This window comes from Mustela nigripes, chromosome 14 (genome assembly GCF_022355385.1).
Source record: "Mustela nigripes isolate SB6536 chromosome 14, MUSNIG.SB6536, whole genome shotgun sequence".
Lineage (NCBI taxonomy): Eukaryota > Metazoa > Chordata > Mammalia > Carnivora > Mustelidae > Mustela > Mustela nigripes.
Window position 1 is genome coordinate 31,760,263 of NC_081570.1, and position 15,955 is coordinate 31,776,217.

Consider the following 15,955-nt stretch of genomic DNA (forward strand, 5'->3'; position numbering starts at 1 on the left):
GGAAGCTCATCAGTAAGATGGGGAAGACAGGCCCCACCTCACCGGTCCTCCAGGGGCTTAGATGAGGGCGCCTACCACCTGCTTCCTACAGGGGCTGTTGCCCCGTGAGCCCTTGAGGCCTATTGGCTACTACTATAGTCGTGTTTTTAGCTGTGAAGGGGTCAGAGGACATGTGTGTGCCTGGAGGCCAGGGGCTGGCCCCCTCGCCCCCTGGATCCCCGTCTCCCAGCTCCCCGCCTGCTGTCCCCCTCACTCTCTCCAGCACTGAGTGATCGACAGGCGGGGCTAGTGACGGCCTGGCAGGCCTGTCCTGGCAGCTGCTCCCACAAGGCGAGGCCCTCTGAGCTTCGGAGAATTAATTAGGCCACATTCCTCTTCCAGGGCTCCTGGGGCGGGCCTGCACACGGCCCCCTTCCGAGCTGCTGAGGGCTCTTGGCTCAGGTCCCTGGCAGGCCTAGGCGAGGCCCACACTCTGCTCTCCCCTGAGAGGGGCTGGAAGGGCCCTGATGAGCTGGAAGCAGTGGCTAGGGAGGCGACGGTGACAAGCCAGCCGCCCAAGGCCGGCTCCTGCCCCAGCTCTCCCCTGCTTAGCCACCATCACTGGTCCCATCTCTCAAGCTCAAATTCCTGGCATTGGATGCCATTTCCAGCCTGGCCCCTGCTGATCAGGCCGGCTGCCTCGCTCCAGATCCTTCCAAGCTCTGGCCAGACACGCCTCACTCCCTTCCCCTAGCAGCGATGCCCTTTCCTCGTTCCAGAGTGTGCAAACCCTGCCCATTCTCCAAACCCTCCCCACTACCAAGCCAGCTGGAAGGGCAGTCCGTAACATATCCCTCCTCCTGTCATTTTGCCTCATCTCTCCTCCCTGCCAACCCCGGGAGACCCTTGAGCGGAGCAAGTGTGCTTTGATCCAAAGGCATGAAGCACAAGAGGAGGGCATCTCAAGCGAGGCAGTATTCTCCTGGGAGACATTGTCTGAGGCTGTGATGAGGAGTGACGGCTGCTGTAGCTCTCCCTGCTTGGAGCCCTTTCTCCCATGCGGGGAGCTCTGGCCCGATCTGGGGCTCAGGAGGGCGCAGCCCACTCCTGCCTTCCCCTCTCCAGCCTTCCCCAGGGCCCACTTCTTCTTTCATTCCCTGAAAGGGGCTGAGAATGGCTCTCTTCCACAACCAGGCTTGGCGTCCGCTGCTCCACCTGCCTGGGACACTCCTGTCTACTCTCTTCCTTCACTTAATTGGCTCCCTAGTGCTCGGCCTCAATGTCACCTCCTTCGGGAAGCCTCCCTGGGTTCTCCCACCCCAGGAACCCCCATCACCAGGTGGATGTCCTCTCGGAGAGGCGGTAAGGCATAGACGTGTGGAGCGTGAGGTTTATATCCTGGCTCAGCCACAAACTAAAATGACAGAACTTGCAGTGTAAGTTGCTGCAAAGAACCAAGAAATTCGTGTGCATAAAGCGCTTTGTGAGTGTGCTCAATAAACGCTAGCTATTATTTTTATCTTGATAGTTAACAGTGGTTTTTGGTTTGGGTGTTTGGTTTTTTATTCTGTTTTGAGGGACTCTGCTCTTGCCCCGTGAGGCCAGGAGCTGAGTCTGTCCTGCTCACAAGAGTCTCTGGAGAGTGATCATTCATGAGTGGATGGCTTCTCTGAACTGTGTGGGGAGGGCCCCCCCAGGACTGAAAGGCCTCACCTGCAGCCCGGCTCTGCGTCGTCGGGAGGCCGAGTGCCGGACTCAGGAACACGCTCCCCTCTGCCTCGGCTTCCATCCATGCACGAACCCAAGTCAATCCGGGTCATTCTGTGCCCCCTTCTGGCCTATCCCGAAGGAACAATTTGACTCACAAAGCCTTGACAAAACCAGCTAAGTATTTATGGTAAAGGCAGAAAAAGGCAGGAAAAGGGGAGATTTTGTCCTCCGAACTCTGGACAAGCTTCCCGAAGGGCTGAGGTCTTGCTTCCCCGGGTTTGCTTTGACTTGGCAGCTGCTCCCCCAACATTTCCCCCTGTTCCTTCTGCACACCATCCTACCTTCCACCCTGTTTCTGGGGCCCCCGCTAGCTGCAGTGTGGCCTCATAGCAGGCACAGACTTGAGGCACACATGACCCCTTTTGTCCTGTGGAGACACAGGTGACCAAAGAAGGCCAGAGTAGGACCCCCTAAAGTGCAGGCCCTGAGCTGGAGGCCCCCATTTCCCCGGGAATAAGGATCCGAGAGACTGCACCGTCACCTTCCTATACCTGCCTCCTGGGTCTCCTCCCTTCCCTTTAATCATCTCTGTGACTTAATCATTTGGGTCTCTGATCTCTGAACTCTGGCCAGGGCTACAGGGACCTGTGCCAAGGGCAGTGGATGCCTCCTTCCCTGGGCTTCTGACACACCCTCAACCGATCTCAGCCTCTCTCTCCCAGGCCTCCCTCACACCTGCTTTCCTGGGGTTGCCCTACTCAGCTGCCCAGCCTGGCCACTGGCTATTCATTTGGCATTTTCCAGGGGCAGGGCTATTTGGCATGGGATGCTGGGCTGCAGCAGCGTGAGATTGCCCTGGCATGAGACTCTGCTGAGATTTGAGAGGCGTGCCCTGACTCCCGGCCCCCTTACTCCAACCCTCACCACCTAGAATGCATTGTGGACCGCTGAGGGCTGGGGGCGAACTTGCTTCCCTGTCCACTCTTGCCCTGTGCAGCCCTCTGGTGGTATATTTCCAAAGTCCAGCTCTGATCAGGTCCCCTGTGGCTCATAGCCCTTTTGTGGCTCACAAGAGAGGGTCCAGCTTCCTTGCTTTGGTCTCGAGGTCTCTCTGGCATCATCTCCTGCTGCTCTTCCCTCACCATGCTCCAGCCACACGGGTTCTCCATGGGAACCGCCTCTGTCCATCCTGCTACCATAGCTTCACCCTCCCTGTTCCCTCCGTCTGGAATTCCCTCTCTAATCTCTTCCTATTTGAGTTTTACTCATCTTCGGAGGCTGTGGGAGCAGCCCCTTTGTCCAGGAGTCTTATTCTGACCACTCCTCTTTCCCCGAGCCGCCCACCTCAGGTCCGTCAGCAAAAGGGCTGTTCTGGTCATTACAGAATCACTTCTGACAGCCCAGCAAGCAGCCTCTGACTCTTATCAGGCCGAGGGCTGAACCCAGCAGTCTGTTTCATGTTCATACCTTTCCTACAAGCTAGAGACTATTGTTTCCCATTTTGTAGATTAAAAAAAAAAAAAAAATGAGGCCCAGAAAGAGATTTATCCCAGGTCATGCTGCAGTGGTGATCCGTGAATTCCATCAAAAATATTTTAAAAATCCATCCATCTATCCATCCATATGTACCCTAGACTCTGGGTTCATCCTGACGTCACCACTTACGGTGTGACCTTGGGCAAGTAAATTGCCTTCTCCATACATCAATTTCCTCATCATTAAAACAGAGTAATAAAAATTCCTCTGTCACAGGTTACCGAGATGCAGTTAGTATCAGTCAAGTGCAAGTACACAGTAGGATTTCGATATGTGTGGCATGACATCCTTCCAGGAGGGGGTCAGGGCTGGCTTCATGGACAAGGCAGGATCAGAATAGTGTGTAAATAATTATCTCGCAATAGCCGTTTGGGCCACCTGCCACTCCCAGCCCAGCCCAGCCGGGAGAAAAGGGAACAGCTTGTCACAGGAGGATTTGGCAGGCATGGAGGCTGTGGGTCCAGGCAGCTATCAGCAGGGGTGATCCTGACTGCTGGTCAACCCTGGAACTCGGGTGGGCTGCTTCTCCGGCTTTGGCAGGACTGATCGACCCAGGCCTGGAGCCCTGGGCTTCCGCGGTTGAAGCTCACGTCTTGTTCACTGGCGAGGCCCGAGGCAAGGGATGAGTGAGGGCCAGGCTGTAGCACCATCATAGCATCCATCACTGGCCCCTCGGGCTGCACACGGTCTTGAGACCCATCTGGCTATAGCCTTTGCTGCACAGATACACTCTGGGCCTCACGACAGCTCCTGGTGAGGGCTGCTTGAGCAGAAGTGGGTCTTGATTCCTTCCAAACATGCTCCTGGGAAAGGCCTGGCCGTCGGTGACTGGCCCAATGGGAACACAGGTCCCAGAATCCTGGATTTCAAAGCTACAAATGGCTGCTCAGGCACGTTGATAGGCGAGGGCCTAGAGAGGCTGGGTTAGCAGCTACAGGTGACCAGCAAGAGCCTGGGGGAATAGAACCCTGGGCTCTGGCTTCTGCCCCAGACCCTTTCTCTCTCCTTCCTGTGTCCCCTTAACTTCCGAGCAGCCTGTTCCTGAGAAGGTCCTCCCACCTCTGCTTCAGCCAAGACAAAATATCAGAGTAACACTTCTTCGTTTATTAAAAACACAAGTTCGCAGGTAAATAAGAGTCTTAAAAAAATACATTAAAATAAATAACAGAATCCTCCACGTTCTTAGAGGAAATAAGTTATATACAGACAGATGAAGCCGAGCAGGCCGTTCTTACCAGGAGCATCCTGGGGACATGGGGGTAGAAGGACTCTGGGGAGGGAGAACTGGAGGGGATGGGCGGGGCCTGCCTAGGACACCAGCCCCGTCCAGCCTCCAGCGCTGGCTTCCGTCCACCACTGCTCGCCGATCTCAGTTTGTAGCCAATAGACAGGAAACCTCTCAGGACGTGGTCTCTGGGTTAGCACGCTCCTCATGTAGTTCCTTCTCGCGGGGCGGCGGGGCTGGGACTAGTGGGGGGAGGCCGCCCCGCAGCCTGGGGGCTGAAGGCTTTCCTGGGTAGGGTGAGGACATGAGCTGACTTGGGAGAAACTCCTTCACCCGTGCAAGGAGGCCAGAGCTCGTGCCGCCTCAGCAGGTTGTGTCCCTGGCCCTGGGCTGCTCCTCTCCTCGAAGCCCCACACAGGCTCCTTCCCAGCGTTCCTTGGCAATCTGGCAATCAGTGCTATGTTTTCCTTCGCCTGGGGTACATGGGCCTCGGCTCCCTCTCTGCCTCCTGGTGTTGTCTGGCAAAGCGGATCTTGGTGGCAGAAATTTCCCTGGAATAGAGAAGGGTCCATTTAGCATCTTGGGAGGTATGGGCTGCCCAAGTGTTCCCTAGGACAGGCAGCAGCGACAGGACCTGACCCCCTTAATCATAGCTGCCCTGGGGTCGGGGGCAGCCACAGCTCATCCTGAAAACAAAATCTGCACATCAGGGACAGGCCAGGTACTAGAATCTCCTCTGCCCATGGGGACTTTGATGAAGCTGATGTTCAATGTCAAAGGCTGCCCCAATGACCGGAGGGCCAAGAACAGCGTACCTCCTCTGACTTGCCTTCCCGCCTCCATATCCGCGCTCCTGCCGTTCCTTCTAGGCTCTTTACCTCCCCTCACCCAAATTCCACGGACTAAAATTCCCATTCTTCAAGGTCCCGCTCAAAGTGGTTCAACCCAGACAAATATGGGTCTTAGCTGCCCTTTGAACTGGGATGAGCCCCTCGCAGGGGCTCCAGCATTATCCAAAGGGTCTTGTCCTGACTCCAAGGGTTCTAGCCTGGAGCTGGGAGTCTGCCTGCAGTTCTCAGCTATGGGAACTGAAGCAAGCATGGCAACCTCCCCGAGTCCCTTTCTTAGCCTATAAAATAAACCCAGGCCTGGCCGGTGTGAGGATGAGAATGGGAGGCCAGAGGCCGTGCACGCTTGCGAAGTCTGATTCTTGATTCTGCTCGTCCTTGGACAGTTCCCTATGCTGGATCTTCCCTTTCCCTTCCCCATCTGGTCTTCTAGGTTTCAGCCTCCCCACAAAGATGGGAGCCCCCAGGGGGCCACGCTGGGCCCCAGTGCTGGCTAGCTCCGAGGAGCCTCAAGGACAGAGGTCTGAATGGTTAACATCTCCAGAGGTCGCACTGGGTGCCTTCCACCTACGTCAATGGATCCGCCCTCACAACGACCCCTACAGATGGCTTGCCCTGATGTACCAGGCTCAGAAGCACAGAGAAGTGAAGCAATAAGCCCAAGGTCACAAAGGCTTGTTTGTGGCACAGCAGGTGTTCAAATAGGCCAGTCCTGGCTCAGAACTGTCCCCTCAGCCCCTCGGCTGCACGGCCAGATGTGGGGGCTCTATTCTCAAGTCAATGTGGTGAGACAGGCCTTTGTGCGCACATCCCATGGGCCAGGCCTCGCACTGAGCCCTGCCGGGGCTGCCAGGAAGGGGATCCGGTTTGGGACAGGGAGGAGGGGACAGGCTAGATCACCGAGCATTCTGGACCCATCGCATAGGAGACACTCACACCTGAATTAATATCCGACTCCTTCTTTCCACCATCACAGTCCCTCCGCCCCCCCTAAGAAAGTCAACCTCCAGGCCTAGTGGGGACAGAGAGCACAGCAGCTAAGACCCCTGGCTCTGGAGCCGGTCAGCTGCCTGTCATGGACTGCTGGGATGTTGGGCAAGTGCCTTCACTTCTCTGAGCCTCAGTTCCCTTGGTGCCCAGTAAGGACCCAGTCCCACCTTCTTGGAGAACAAAGGTAACGTGCAAGGCATACAGGAGGTGCTCTGCCCGTGCAGGCACCCCTTACCTCAGCTGCTGGAGGAGCTCTCCTGCGGACGTCCATCTCTGGCCGGCCTGGAACACGTCGGCAGGAGACCTGCTGCCTGGGACTACCACAGCTTCGGCCCTGAATGAACAGCATTAGGACCCAAGTGAGGGGCTGTCCAGGGCCCTGAGAACACCTGGCTGTGGGCCCAGTGCCCCCCCCCACTCTCACCCCAAACAGATCCGTTTCCACCCCTGTGCACCTGGTATCCTTCCTTTCCCAGGCGGCGTGGGGGCTGAGGAAAACTGAGCTGCCGGGAATGTGTTCTTAGCCTCAGAAAGAGGCAGCTGGGGGCCCGGCCTTCCCAGAATCCAGCCACCTGCAGCTGAGCACAGTTCTTTGCGAGGGGAAACTGAGGCAGGGGTGGGGCCACAGCCTGAGTCTCAGAGGAGGAGTTTCTCATAAATCATCATAGGAAGGGCAGGTTTGGGACTGGGAAGCCAGTCTCTGCTTTCCCCAAATCCTCCAGGTGCACAAGCAAAGGAACACAGTCTCCCACTCCTTTTACACGTGGGAAAACTGAGGCCCAGAGAGTTAAGAGACTTGGCAGAGCGCCCCACCCACCGCCCTCCAACCCCCAGCAACTCTGTGACAACCCTAGAGTAGTGCCACGGTCTCCCAAGTCTAGTTGCTACTTCTCCACCAAGAAAGCTCCAGAGCGCTCCACGCTGCAGCTCAGAAGCCAAAGCTCAGCGCCCCTGGGCAGACAGACGGAGGCTGCTGTTCCCACTCTCCTTTGACAGGACAAGTCCTATCCCCTCTGTGCCCGAGCAGCTTCTGTTGTCCCTTGGGGAGTGTCCCTTCTGCCCAGGAGTGAGGGTGGGGTGCTCTCAGAAGCCCCCAGTGCTGGACAGTGGGAGGGACTTGGGGTGACTGGCTCTCCACAGAAAGGGGGGCAGCTTAAGGGGCTCCCAGGACCCTGCTCCCCCACCAGTAGCCACTCTGCTTCTCTGCCGGTCTTCCAGATGCCCTGTTCCCCCAGCCCCTGCAGGTGGGGTGCCAGCTTACCAGGGCCTTCGATGGCAGAAGGTGGCACAGGCGGGGTCCCCGCTGCTGGAGCACTCACAGCGCTTCGGCAGGGAGCGGCGCCGGCGTCTTGGCGGGTTTCCCAGGCCGTAAGGAGCTGTCTGTCTGTGGGCAGGCAGCCAGCAAGGTAGTGGTATAGGGTGGAGAGAGCAGAGGGGAGGGGGAGAGAGGGAGAGGATTAGATAAACTCCGACCACTGGCAAGCAGAGAGTGTCCGCAGCACACACAGGGACGGCCACCCATGCCCCTGGGGTGGAAGTAAAAACGTTCCCAGCCCCTGACCTCAAGAAGGCCCAGTGCAGGCCCCTCCCTGGCTGCCAGGTGGTGGGGGAAGAGGTCCTTCTCCCTTTCTGGGCCTCTGCGTGCTCCCACATCCCCAGCCCCACTCAGTAAGCCTCCCGGCATGGAGAGGAGGTGCCAGAACAGTGCTCCCTCCCTAAGTCGGGAAGTGGGGAGTCCTCCCAGCCCCTCCCAGACAGGAACTTGAGCTGATGGAGAGGGCCAGGCTGGTCCCCGTGGAGGAGGGGAGGAAATGCCATCTCACAGAAGTAAACATACAGGCTCTCAGCTAAGCTGCCCTCACCTGGTCATCCCTTGCCCGGAGGGCGATAAACGTGGCTTACTTAGAGCACGCTGACTTAGAAACAGTGTGTGCAAGCGCTTGTGTGTGTGCATGTGTGTGTGTGTGTGTGTGTGAGAGAGAGAGAGAGAGAGAGAGAGAGAGGGAGGGAGAGATCAGGTGGGATTGATTTCAGATTCAAAGTCTGGCCAAGGCAGGCTGTGGGCAGGGCAGGGGCCCTGTGGCCGGTTGGACCAGCACCTTCGGGTGCCAGAGCTAATTTTAGACAATGTGGTTGAAGTTGTAATGACTCCCAGGTAGACCCAGCACGCAGGGACTGGCAGCGTTCCCGCCCTGAGCGAGTGTTTGGATGCGGATTATCTCCACACGCTTACGTGCAGAGCTTCTCTTGCCTTTTGCAATTTGGGGAAGGAAAAAAAAAAAAAAACACACAAACACCCAGAGAAACTTCAGCTCGAAGTATGCAGTGGCCCGGAGGCTGTGCGGGTGCAGACAGAGCAGACAGCCCTGGGCTCCCACCCCAGCGCTGCCAGGTGACACAGCCCAGGCTTCTCGTCTTGTCACTGCAGACGGCAGCAGCGCCCGCGTCGTGGGGAGGACGAGGGGTTCGCGAGCTGATAACAGACGAGCCGTGCTTGGCACAGAGCCTGGCACCGTCAAGGCATGGGTGCTGTCATTCAGTGTCTTATTCTTGGAAGATCATGCCGAGGCCGCATGGCAGAGTGGGCGTGAGCTTCGGCAGCTGTGGCCTAGGAGGGAGCCTCCACCTATGGCTTACTCCTTCCTGTGCAATCTTGGGGCAGGCACCCGACCTCTCTGAGCCTCAGTGCCCTGATCTGGAAAACGGGGCCAATACCAGCCTGTTGCAAGAACTCTCCCAAGGTAGCCCTGTGTGATGGGGCAGCCCCCACGTGGAAGTTGGAAAAATAACCAGTCATTCTCCCTAGTAGCGCAGTGACCCTGTCTGGAGGCCCAGGGAGAGCTGGACTCTGCGAGACATTCCTCATCCCCTGCCCTGCTGCCGGCCGCCCCACCTGGATCCCCGCGCTCACCCGGGGGTGTTCACCCAGATGATGTCCAGATGGCAGAAGTAGACGCATTCCTTGTCCAGCCAGGAGCTGCAGGAGCAACGTCGAGGCCGCAGGTGGGAGCCTCGGGCCCGGGGCGAGGGCGCGGGGTGATCCGGAGCAGCGGCCACCTGGCCCTTGCCTGGGTGTCCAAGGAGAGAGAGAGAGAGAGAGAGAGAGGCAGAGAGGTGGGTCAGGGCGCCTGGCACTGCTGGGATAGGGGACCTGCCGGGCTCCTCCTCTTGCATAATCGAGGAAGTTGGCTTTCTTATTGCTCAGGAGCTCCAGGCCAGCCTGGGGGAAGCCCCAGCAAAGCCAGGTGAGAAGGGCCAGTGCTGTCTGTGCTTTGCAGCAGCTCTGTCCTTGCCAAGCTCCCCAGAGCTGCCGCGGCTGCAGGACTCCCACCCCTGAGGGCCCCCAGCTGACCGGCGAGTACTGGGAACTGGGGAGGGAGACACCTGCAAGCAGCCCCGGAGGGGGTGGGGCGGCTGCTGTAGCAGGTGAGGCTGGGGAGGCTCACCTTCCTGCAGAGCCAGGAGCAGGGCCAGAGCGACGGAGCACCAGGCAGTGGGCACGGCGACCATAGCAGCGGTGGAGCGCACGGGCTGGAGGAGAGGAAGGAGTGTGCCTGTCGCCAGCGTCCTGCTGCCAAGCCGAGCTGATAGCTCATTGCCTCAGTGCCCTGGCGGCTTCTTATAACACCAAGCGCAGCCCCGCCCCTGCCCATCCAGCCCTGCCCCATACAGGAGAGCGATGACACCGCCTCCACCCCAGGGTGCACGCCTTGGCTGGCCTCCCTGGTGTGGGGTGGGGGAGGAGGGCAGGGGAGGGTGGAGGCGGGAGGGAAGGCCCCGCTCTCCTCCTTCTGTGCCTGGAGCACCTCCTGGAGTACGGCAGCTCTCCTGCAGTCCCTAGGGACCCCTCCCGGTTCTGCTGGGCTGCCTCAAGTCACCCCCAATGTGCCTGACCCCCTTCCTCGCTCTCTGTTTTGCTGCTCCAGGGCTCTTGCTGAGTCAGGAGTGGGAAGGGGGAGATCCATGAGCACAGCCCTGCTTCTCCTTGGGGGAGACCCTGCCATCCTGCCTGCCCACTGCCACCCAGGCTGAGGACGCCCCTTCTGTTGTGTGGGAGGGGAAAGGGGGTGTTCAAGGCTTTGTGGCCTTGGGCAAATCAGAGCCCTCTCTGGGCTGGCTTCCCTCGGTGAAGGACACAGCTCACCCCTGACCTCTGCCCCGCTGGGAGCTGCCTCATGCCTACCTCACCCAGGAAGTGCCCCCTCCCTTCCTTCCCCTTCCCTCCTCCCAGGGCCTGGGGACAAGCGCTCTGGTCCCTTCAAACCCCCTTGCCCCTATGGGCATACACACAAAGCACCCATTGAAAGACCTCCAGCCTTGGACACGACAGGGCAGCTGGCTCACCTCCATGGCTACTCTCTTCCAAAATGGCAAGGCAGGGGTGGGGGGGCGCACCCCGGGGGCTAGCATTCGGCTCCTGCCTCTCCGCTAGCCTAGAACCTGGGTCTGGCTGGTGACAGAGTGTGGATGGCCTGGTGCTGAGCTAAGCAGCTTGCGGGACCAGCACTCGCCCTCTGTTCCTGCCCAGGCCTGGCTCAGAGTCCAGGTGCTGCGACGTCTTTCAGGGACCCTGTCTCCAAGTGTAACAGGAAAAGCCCTCTCATTTCTCGGAACTCCCAGAGCCTTGCTCTCCTGCCTGCCTGACTCATGACTCCAGGCTTATCTCCCCAGCAATCTCCAGGTCCAGAGCTCTGGAGAAGGCAAGGCCTGGAGCTGGCCGTGCACACAGTAGGAGCCTTAAGAGAGTGCCGTCTGAGGGAGGAGGGAAGGCAGAAAAACACGCCTGGCTTTGAACTGTGGAAACCAGGTCTCTGGGAACCAGGCTGCTCAATCCGCAGTTCCCGTGTTTAGCAGCAATTCTGCCATCAGACGCTTAGGAAGGGGACCACGGATGACCACAGAGAAACTGGCGTGCTTGCTTCTTCCTAGGGCATGACTAGAAAGTACCTTGTGTGAGCCACAGAGGGGTACGGAGAGAGAGAATCGCCAGCGCGATCTCCCTTCCCCCAGTCTCGGTCAGGCTGCAGGGGAAGCAGGAACCAACATTTCTGAGTACCTACTGGGCGCTCGGAGCATTTTTCAGCTCCTCTCCATCATGGCCCTGGGAGGCAGCTGTTAGGATCTGGGGGTCAGCTCCCCTAGGGCCCAGGAGACCCAAAGAGGGGCCTGGCTTGGCCAAGGTCACGCAGCTGGTGGATCTGCAGAACCGGCACCGGGACAGGGATCTCAGTCCCTTCTGCAAAAACCAGAGACTCCCCATGCAGTACTAGCTGCCCTCCCCCGCCAAGGTGTCTCTCTAAGAATTTAGAAAAGTTATTTCTGGAATGAGGTGAGCAATACTCCTAGTCATTTCTATTAGTCTCCTGGAGAATATAAATACGGAATTAAGCAGGGTCAGGGTGGGGGAGGAGGCAGATCGAGAATTCAAACCACTGAACCATGAAGAGAAGAAAAGAAGGAGCAGGTCAGCGGGGAGCAGGAGGGGGTCCGGGTGGGGAGGAAAACAAACAGGGAGGAAGATAAAGACAGGCAGGGAGAGAGGGTGGACAAGGAAGCAGAGCAGAGGGTGAGAGAAAGAACTCGGATTTGAGCAAGTAAAAGAGAAAGACCATTTGGAAGGAGAGCGAGGGTTCTACCGCGTCTAATCTTTACACAAATGCACAACGCTGCTCAGGACAATAGGGAAGCAGAGGCTCCGAGTCTGGGAAACATAATAGGAGACTTAAACAGACCAGGAGACAGGATCCCTCTGTGGTGTGAAAAGAGGATGACGACAGGGCAGGGGCCGCTGCCCGGGCCTGGCAGGGTCGGTGAGGGGAGCTGCGCCCGCCTCCAGTTCCCCTCCTTCCCCGAGCCCAGCAAAGAGGGCTCCCATGAAATGGAGAGGCCCGGCCCCCGGAACCTGAGCGAGCCCAGGTCCGAGGGGGTGAATGCCTTCCTGGAACAGGGCCACCCCACTGGCAAGAGCTGGTTTCCAGGTAGGGAAAATTAAACCGAGTTAAAAATAGTCAGCCCCAGCCCCATAGCTCTCCAGCCTGGCCCCGACGGTCACCCCGTGCCCCTCCTGGTTGACCTGGCCGCATGGCACCCCAGCCCCATAGCTCGGGCTCCCACCGACAGCCCTGGCCGTCTGCCCGCTGCTCTGCCTCATCCCCGTTTCTTGCCTGGGCTGCTAAAGGCTGCGGGTCATGGGATGGGGATTCAGCCAAGGGTCCCCTGGCCGGATCTGGAAGGCATCATTCTGCACACAAAATAATTTGTCCCGCTTAGGCCTGGCCCCGGCCCAATCCAAGGAGAGATTTGTGAGAAGGGCAGGTAGGCAGAAGAGAGAAGTCGAGGCATATTTCTGGGTGACACACGGTGCCCGAAACTGCCCTCTAGAAATTCTCTCCAGTCTCCACTCCCACTTGCTGGATGGGATAACGGAGGCCCAAGAGGAGAGGCAACTTGCTCAAGACAGTGATGGGGCCCACGCATGTTCTCTTGGCTACTGATCCAACCCCACTCTTTCCAGTACACCCGCGAAGCTGTCAGGGGTCCAAGGACAGCCCCAGGGTCTGTTTGGGAAGGGCTGCCAGGAAGGACCCACTGGCAGGAAGGCCAGGGCGGAAGAAGGAGAGGGGACAAGGGAGAAAGAACCTTTTCCCTGGAGGAAACAGGGCTAGGTCATCTGGGGCTAGGGACACCTGGGACATCTGGGGTTAGGGACATCTGGGACCCCTGGGACATCTGGGACCCCTGGGACATCTGGGACCCCTGGGACAGGGCTAGGTCATCTTCCCTTGACCCCCAAAGCTCTCTCCCTCCCCTATGCACTGACAGTAAGTCTCTTGGGCTGTCCAGCAGCTGAAACCACTTGTAGGATTGAGGACACCCAGGAAAGAGGATGAAATGTCTGGTGATGAGGACTAGAGCAGGTGCCTGGTTCGGTTGTAGAAACAGCAAACATTGTCCCAGCTCTGCGATTCATTCTGTGTGGCCTTGGACAAGTCCTGCCCCTTCCCTGGCTTCCCTGAAGTGTTTCTTTTTTCCCATTGACCGAGAGGGGTGCTCTCAGCTCTGAAAGCCTATGACCCTCAGAACTAAACTGACCTGAGTTCAGAGCTCGCCAGACAGCCCCGCAAGCTCTTGCTTGCCCCTTGGGACCCTCTGCTGTCTCCCTTCTGGAAAACCAGTGGCTTCCCTGTTGCCACCACCCTGGTCCCACTAGGTTTCAGGAAGTTCTGTTTGCAGCCCCAGAGGAAGGGACACAGCGTCTCGTTTGTAAGCACATACCGTGTAGGCGGCTTAGCAGAGCGAGTAGCTGGGAAGATGGGGCTGGCCGGGGGGTGATGTCTGGAGTCGGCAGGGGATGAGGGCTTGTGGAGGGTTTGGCCCTGGAGCCCGCCTGGCTTGGGTATTTAGGGACTGAGGAGGTTCAGACATTCCCATCATCATTTGTCCCCAAGGCTGCAGGTCAGGGCTGGCCCCATTCAGGCCTGGGGCCACTCAGCCTCAGGGCCTCTTTCTGGTGGGTGGTCTGGGCCTCCTGCCATCAGCCAGAGCTCACCCTGAGCCACTAGGGCCTGCCACCACCCACACCACTGTCCCCACACCGGGTCTCCGCAAAGGCCGTCTCGGCCTTGTGAGACCAGCTCCCCTGGTGTCCATGGCTTCCCTGGAGGACAACCCTTGCCAGTTCTCCCCCTCCCTCTGCCTCCGCCCATTTGGAGAGATTTATATCTCCCATATAAACTGTACTTGTAAAGGAATAATTCATGGGCCCTGTTTGTTATTAATCTAGGGGTGATCAGGTCAGGGTCAGCGAGGCCCACGGAACTGCTGGCATTTCAGCTGAAAGTAGATATTGTTCAGTCAACGCACCCTCATCAAGAGGCCATGTGGCTCCTGCTGGACTTTCCAAAATAAGGAGACCAGCTCAGGGACTCATCATCCAGGATGAAAATCTCTGCGTTCTGAATTTTTGAGTTCCCTCCGAAGTGCTAAGGGCTCAATTCCCCATACAGCCTTTCAGGGCTGTGGGGTAAACACACACCTATGGAGTGTTTACCATATTCCAAGCATTCTGCTACCTAATTCACACACCTTATCTCCATTGGTGGACATCATACACCTGAGAGGTAGGTACTGTCATTAGACCCTATTTTATAAATGAGGAAACAGAGGCTCACGACTTGCCCAATGTCAGACAGCTAGCAGGTGGCGGAGCCAAGGTTAGGAAGTGGATCAGCTTAAGGTCAAAGCTCTAACCCTGAACTCAGTGCGCCCTCAATGTGCTTTCCTGGCTCTGCAGCCCACGGGGGCCTCGCCTGCAGCAACGTTCCTCCAGAGCTAGTTCTCCCTTGTAAGGCAGAGAACCCTAGGCTGACTGGGAGAGTGGGGACCCCCAAAGCGGAAGCAGCCTCCCACCCGTGTCCATGGAGGCCCTCACCCCGTAGTAAAAACACGCCACAGAGCCCATGCCTACAAGGTCATTCTCTGAGGCCTCGTCACAGCTGTTAGGTAGATACGGACAGTCCATTCTTATTGCACAGGATACCCACAATAGACCTGGAAGGCAGGCTCGGCTCATAATTCACACTTTGCAGATGAGGTCTTTCCAGATAAGATTCTCATTTTACAGATAAGAAATGATTTATTTAGGGTCACACAATGATTAAGAAGCAAGGTTGGAACTTTCCCTCAATGACCCTGTATCATGTGTATCCAATGTTCTTTCCATCCATCCGTCCATCCATCCACCCAACCATCCATGCCCTCATCCACCCATCCATCCTTCCATCCGCTAACCTTTCATTTATCCTTCTAGCCATACATCTACACAACATTCATCCACCTCTTTTGTAACAGATGTGGTTAGAGAAATTAGAAAGGTCAAACTTCAAAAGCTTTGAATAGCACATTACACTTGTCCTGGAAATATCTGGTTATTTCCTGGGGAGTGGTGTGTCTCCTCACTGAGCCAATGAGCTCACTGAGGCACAGTCTGCTCTGAAATCCCTACCTGGGGCTTACCACAGGCCTGGGCACTGCTGCTGTATGCCTAGCACTGCAGCGAGATGGAACAGATAGCTTCGTCCTACCAGACAAAGCCTGTTTTTGCATAAACATTTTTCTGATGAGAGAGATCTAGACCCTTTTCCTGCCCGGTACCATCTTTAAAATGTTCTAATGATGAAGACTTGAGATAATATTTAAGAAAAAAAAAAAAATCAGACAAAGTATCCCAAGATGGAAGGGTCCTTGGACTATAACTAGATGAAGTCGAGGTCCAGGGAAAGGAACAACCTGCCAGAGGTCATCCTGCCAGGCCTGGATCTGGAAACCCAAAATGCCTGGACTCTTTTCTCTCTGAGACCCAGGCCCCTGCATTTGGAGGGGCTGGAGCCCCAGCCTTCTCCCCCATCCCACCGCCACCACTGGCCAGGACTTGTGGCTGGCGGGTTTTCAGAGTCACACCTACTCTGTTGCCTAGAAGCCAGGTTTTCCAAGGCACACCCAGTGCCCTGCCAAGAGGATGTATTTACCCTCTGGGAAGGGGTGAGCCACCAGGAGGTCGGGCCACCGAAAGTATAGTACTTGGGTTTTAGAATTAAATGTCAGCTAAAAATAAGTGCTCGGTGCCTAGATCATCAAGGTTTGCTTGGTGCCCAGCAGGCAGGCAAAG

The 15,955-nt window shown here is 57.3% G+C and overlaps 1 protein-coding gene across 1 annotated transcript; it reads right to left on the minus strand.

The window, feature by feature from the left end:
• Positions 1 to 4,306: 4,306 nt before the first annotated feature.
• EDN2 (endothelin 2) lies at positions 4,307 to 9,946 on the minus strand. The gene is made up of 5 exons (XM_059376426.1): positions 9,735 to 9,946; positions 9,200 to 9,356; positions 7,550 to 7,672; positions 6,524 to 6,622; positions 4,307 to 5,001 (listed from the first exon to the last, which is right to left on the minus strand). Exons 1-5 carry the CDS (start codon positions 9,796 to 9,798, stop codon positions 4,908 to 4,910), a joined length of 537 nt encoding a protein of 178 aa, XP_059232409.1. The 5' UTR covers positions 9,799 to 9,946; the 3' UTR covers positions 4,307 to 4,907.
• Positions 9,947 to 15,955: the final 6,009 nt, after the last annotated feature.

What these genes read in the sequence shown, in the direction of transcription:
- EDN2 (XM_059376426.1), bottom strand. Translation starts at nt 9,798, where the DNA reads ATGGTCGCCGTGCCCACTGCCTGGTGCTCCGTCGCTCTGGCCCTGCTC. An exon ending in GCTCCTGGCTCTGCAGGAAG is followed by an intron (nt 9,357 to 9,734) that starts GTGAGCCTCCCC and finishes TTGGACACCCAG; the next exon opens with GCAAGGGCCAGGTGGCCGCT. An exon ending in ATCTGGGTGAACACCCCCGG is followed by an intron (nt 7,673 to 9,199) that starts GTGAGCGCGGGG and finishes GCCTGCCCACAG; the next exon opens with ACAGACAGCTCCTTACGGCC.